Source organism: Cynoglossus semilaevis, chromosome 19 (genome assembly GCF_000523025.1).
Source record: "Cynoglossus semilaevis isolate Cse_v1.0 chromosome 19, Cse_v1.0, whole genome shotgun sequence".
Lineage (NCBI taxonomy): Eukaryota > Metazoa > Chordata > Actinopteri > Pleuronectiformes > Cynoglossidae > Cynoglossus > Cynoglossus semilaevis.
In genome coordinates this window covers 6,220,627-6,225,842 of record NC_024325.1, presented here as the reverse complement: position 1 = coordinate 6,225,842, position 5,216 = coordinate 6,220,627, and the positions used below count along the sequence as shown (strand labels likewise).

At 41.6% G+C, this 5,216-nt stretch overlaps 1 protein-coding gene across 1 annotated transcript in view; it reads right to left on the bottom strand.

The window, feature by feature from the left end:
* Positions 1 to 5,216, bottom strand: part of elnb (elastin b) — a 13,014-nt gene that overhangs the window by 5,323 nt on the left and 2,475 nt on the right. Inside the window, exons 2-20 of the mRNA XM_008332558.3 lie at positions 5,010 to 5,192; positions 4,831 to 4,863; positions 4,374 to 4,757; positions 4,195 to 4,227; positions 3,714 to 4,121; positions 3,608 to 3,637; positions 3,242 to 3,445; positions 2,860 to 2,952; positions 2,722 to 2,754; positions 2,380 to 2,415; positions 2,150 to 2,287; positions 2,009 to 2,059; positions 1,599 to 1,637; positions 1,422 to 1,505; positions 1,315 to 1,338; positions 1,176 to 1,199; positions 869 to 895; positions 726 to 785; positions 16 to 189 (exon numbers count right to left, since the gene is read on the bottom strand). Coding sequence (XP_008330780.1) covers positions 16 to 189; positions 726 to 785; positions 869 to 895; positions 1,176 to 1,199; positions 1,315 to 1,338; positions 1,422 to 1,505; positions 1,599 to 1,637; positions 2,009 to 2,059; positions 2,150 to 2,287; positions 2,380 to 2,415; positions 2,722 to 2,754; positions 2,860 to 2,952; positions 3,242 to 3,445; positions 3,608 to 3,637; positions 3,714 to 4,121; positions 4,195 to 4,227; positions 4,374 to 4,755 — 1,840 coding nt within the window. The 5' untranslated portion in view covers positions 4,756 to 4,757; positions 4,831 to 4,863; positions 5,010 to 5,192. The remainder of the gene's footprint in view (positions 1 to 15; positions 190 to 725; positions 786 to 868; positions 896 to 1,175; positions 1,200 to 1,314; positions 1,339 to 1,421; positions 1,506 to 1,598; positions 1,638 to 2,008; positions 2,060 to 2,149; positions 2,288 to 2,379; positions 2,416 to 2,721; positions 2,755 to 2,859; positions 2,953 to 3,241; positions 3,446 to 3,607; positions 3,638 to 3,713; positions 4,122 to 4,194; positions 4,228 to 4,373; positions 4,758 to 4,830; positions 4,864 to 5,009; positions 5,193 to 5,216) is intronic.

The following is a 5,216-nucleotide window of genomic DNA, read 5'->3' as shown; positions in this document are numbered from 1 at the left end:
ATTCAAAAATGATACCTGTGCCTGGTTGTGGTGTTCCTCCACTTGTACCGATTGCAGTACCTAGTCCAGTTCCAGCAGTAAGTGTGTCTTTCTGTTCTCCGCCACTGCTTGTGCTTCTTGTACCGTCCCTTTCCCCATCAGGGCCATCCTCTCCATCTCCTTCACCTGGTGTGTCACCTCTGGGGACACCTGCAGAGATGACACAGAAACACGTGGAAGAATTTAAACCAGGTGACCAGAGGGAAGTCGAACAGCTTCCTCCTAATACAACTGGATTCTGTTGTCAGCCTCCTCGGAAAAGTTTCTAAGAAGAATTTAACAGGTAAAGTTAGACAGAGGAGAGGAAGAAAATAATTTCATTACTATGTGATTAGCGGTGCATGTTTTGCTTTATTTTTTGATTATGTTCACCACATTTGGGAGTAGAGTGCTTCTGGGAGTGAGGTTGGAGGTTTCTGTAGTAACAGGACAAGTTTCCTTTTATTTCAGTTTCCACCCTCACCTCTGATTATGACATTATAGGTTATGACTAAGATACAATCCCAAATCTAAGTTGTATGGCTGAGATTCATTTAAAAAGTCTGGGCTAAGCCTCACAGTTTGGATACAGGCTTAATACCTGAAAATGTTGGGTTATTTTTCCTCCAGATTGAGAGAAGCCATGCCTATGGATGCCTATAGAGATGTCATACATATTATACATATTTGTACAATGTTCACTATACCTGGAGGTTTGAGAGGTTTGGCTCCAGGCAGTGACCCACTTGTGAGTTCGTCACCAGAACCTAAAAAAAGAAACCACACTGCACTAAACAAAACAGTGATATTACAACATATCACAAAAGATAAAACCTGGTGGTTTACCTACCACTAGTTCTCACAGTTCCACCTATAACTGTAAAAGAAAAAAGTTTTGCTTCAGATGTGCCTTTTTTTTATGTACAGTATATTTGTCATCGTATTGCTGTTTAGCATTTAATCTCAGGAAATGCATTGATGTAAAGCCTGGTGTGGCAGTTCTGTGCTGGTGAGCTGGTAAACTAAACATGCATAAGCAATTTAAAAAAATAAAAGCAACATTTCTGTTCAGATCAGGTCTATGCCGTTGTGAAGTAATTATACTATTTCTAAATATCAAGGTTTAACCTCAATAGAAACACCGTATTTGAACTCACCAGAGTCTGGTCCTGCAGAACCTGCTGGGTGTGACAGTAAAACTTTAGTATTGTTGCTAGAATGTGATAACTGAGAAAACTGTTTTAAACTCTAACGGCAACAACATGCAGCAGTTCTGGCTGTGAAAAGAACAATTACCTAGAGAGCCGGTTCCATTGATGCCTGTGTAGAGATAGACTGGAGATTAATCACATGTAAAAGTAAAACAATAAAGAAAACAGACATGAAGACAAACGTTCATCCACCTGGTCTTGCTCCAATTATAGGTATTCCTGTTCCACTCAAGGTATCGCCATCACCTGCTCCAACTGGTCTGCCAGCTACACCTCCTGCAAACATCCAATTTTTTTACATGAATATGTCAGTGTGGCAGTGTAATCTCCAAATATGTAGAGGATTTCAATGTAAATAAGGGAACACACCATCTCCTCCAGTGCTCCCTGATCCTTCTATTACACCACCTGTAAGAGCACATTATTATTATAATTGAGAAATTAATGGCACTATGTAAGTACATGTCTTTATAAGGAAATATGTACAGTATGAGTTACTGCTTCATTACTAATTATTTGTCTTTTTCAGTGAAGTTTTGTTGTCCAGTCCTATTAGCTACAGCATCAGCATCAATTAATCAGAAGAACAAGATGCACCCGCCTGGTTCAAATAGTAAAACTTAGGGAGTAAACAAAGTATCTAGACCCCAAAACAGGAGAAGAATGTAATTTAAACACTGTGTGTGTGTGTGTGTGTGTGCTGTAGGATCCAAACTGAATTCAAACCAAACAGTAATATGCTATTTCTATTCTTACATTCTGTGTCAGTCAACAGATACCTTCTGGTGTTGGGGATAGTGTCCCTCTAGTAGGTCCTGCACCTCTAGGCCCTGCTCCAGGTAAGAAATTATTACACATATATTATTCAATTCAAAAAATCACAGTTTTTTTTTTCTTCAAATACTTGGACAGCATTGTACCGGTAGATCCACCTCCTGTCCCTGCACGAGCCCCAGTGCTTGTTGCATTTCCTGAAACTCCAGTGCCAGGCCCAGTACCTGCTATTTGTGTAGTTGTACCAGGTAATACCCCAGGTAGAACTCCACCAGGTTGTTGCCCTGCAATTTATAAATTCAGGGTGATCTGTGGATTGCTTAACAATACAGGAAGAAACATGACATTTCCATTATTTAAAAAAACACATCCTTACCATACTTCTCAGCTTTTGATGCAGTTTTGCCATACCCTGAAGATAAAAGTAAATTATCAGAGAAAACAGAGAAAAAAATGCGAATTTGACAAAAACATTTTGAAATAGGGCAAAATGTTATGTGTTTGTAAGGCAGCACAGGTACTACTGGAACTATGTACAGTACCTAACTATGAAAATTCTGCTGCCCTTATGCTGCAGTTCCACTAACAGCCAACAGAGGTCAACAAAGGAATAGTAAAACATCACGTCATAAAACAGTACTGACTAAACAAATGTTGTCTGTAATACCAGTTTATTGTAATGCCACTCGATTTTATGGGCCATAAAGTTAAAACTTACCATATTTGGCAGGTTGTGACCCGGGTCCATAGCCTACGTATAAAATTGTTAAAAAACAAAAACATTAAGCATTGTTTTATTTATTTTTTTATTTAGATAATATCCTGTTTCATTATTTATAAGTTCTTTGTCACGCACCGTAGCCTCCACCAGTACCATAACCAGCACCAGGTAAAGGTCCATATCCACCAGGTCCATAGCCTGTTCCTCCAGTTCCAGGACCGAAGCCTCCTATTGACAGGTGTGGATGTCAACATGGGGCTGATAAAGCCTTTAAACAAGTCTATCTATGGCAAATGTTCTTTCTATTTAGGTATTATTCTAAAATATTTCATAATAATTAAATAATAAGAAGGATTAAGATAAAATAAGATCAAACTCTTTAATTTATCACCCCCAGGGGTCACTGTGCAATTACATAGGTGTATTACAATATGACCAGTGACTGTGGTTAAATAAATGTTTGACATACAATTGTGGAAAGATTTTCTTTACGTTTCCATTTTTTATTTTTCTGTACCTCCACCGACACCTGGTCCAAATCTACCTGGTCCAAATCCACCTGGTCCACCTCCTGCTATGACACCAGAACCAGGTATTCCTCCAGTCCCTTGTCCTGCTCCAGGTCCACCACTAGTCCCAAGTCCAACACCTCTTCCTGGGATCCCTCCTCCTGCCCCCAGTCCTCCCGCTCCTAGGGCGCCTCCTGCACCTCCTGGTAGACCTGCAGAATTTTAAGAGATACATAACTTAATACTTCTGCTTTAAATATTATTAATAATAATATATTCAAATAAATATTAAATTAAATAATTATTGAATTATTGTGTTTATGACTCCCTATGAAAAAGGTAAAACCAAATGTATCACTTAAAACGTTTCTTACCATATTTACGAGCTTTTGCAGCAGCATAACCTGTGAAATGTAAACGTGTTTATTAAAGGCTATCATTAGCCAAGTTATCATTATCTTCATCTTAATTACATCCTACCTCCAGGTCCATAGCCAGTACCAGCTCCTCCTGGGCCAATTCCACCTGGTCCAAAGCCAGTCCCAGCTCCTCCTGGGCCAACTCCACCTGGTCCAACTCTAGTCCCAGCACCTCCTGGGCCAATTCCACCTGGTCCAAAGCCAGTCCCAGCACCTCCTGGGCCAATTCCACCTGGTCCAAAGCCAGTCCCAGCACCTCCTGGTCCAAACCCAGTCCCAGTTGTACTTGGTCGGACTCCACCTGGTCCAAAGCCAGTGCCTGTACCACCTGGTCCGAAACCAGTGCCAACACCACCTGGTCCATAACCTGTACCAGTTCCAGCAGATCCAGCTCTACCTGGTCCAACACCAGTGCCAGTACCACCTGGTCCCACTCCACCTCCACCACCAAGTGCTCCGCTTAACATCCCTGGTAAGATTAAATCATTATTTTTAAGTGTAAAGCATATAAAACAAAACTATAAAACATGAACACATCTTACCATATTTACGAGCTTTTGCATTGGCATCATACCCTGCAAAACATTTATATCACACATATTAATTATAAATGTATCTATCTATATTTATACGTTGTTTTTTATTTTGTTTGATTAGAATTTTTGTTAGAATTTGTTGAATCAAAAGGGTTATGTTTCATTTTTGCTGCCACAGTAGTTACCTGCAGGTCCTGTCCCAGTTCCTCCAGGCCCAGTTCCAGCACCCCCAGGTCCAAAGCCACCAGGCCCAGTTCCTGCACCACCAGGTCCAAAGCCAGTTCCTGCACCACTTGGTCCATAGCCGGTTCCGGTACCACCTGGTACAAAGCCAGTACCAGAACCACCTGGTCCAAAACCAGTTCCAGCACCACCTGATCCAAAGCCAGTGCCAGCACCACCTGGTCCAAAGCCAGTTCCTGCACCACCTGATCCAAAGCCAGTGCCAACACCACCTGGTCCATAACCTGTACCAGTTCCAGCAGATCCAGCTCTACCTGGTCCAACACCAGTGCCAGTACCACCTGGTCCCACTCCACCTCCACCACCAAGTGCTCCGCTTAACATCCCTGGTAAGATTAAATCATTATTTTTAAGTGTAAAGCATATAAAACAAAACTATAAAACATGAACACATCTTACCATATTTACGAGCTTTTGCATTGGCATCATACCCTGCAAAACATTTACATCACACATATTAATTATAAATGTATCTATCTATATTTATACGTTGTTTTTTATTTTGTTTGATTAGAATTTTTGTTAGAATTTGTTGAATCAAAAGGGTTATGTTTCATTTTTGCTGCCACAGTAGTTACCTGCAGGTCCTGTCCCAGTTCCTCCAGGCCCAGTTCCAGCACCCCCAGGTCCAAAGCCACCAGGCCCAGTTCCAGTACCACCTGGTCCGAAGCCACCTATCCCAGTTCCAGCTCCACCTGGTCCAAAGCCACCTGGTCCAGTGCCAGTACCACCTGGACCGAAGCCACCAGTTCCAGCACCACCTGGTCCGAAGCCACCAGATCCAG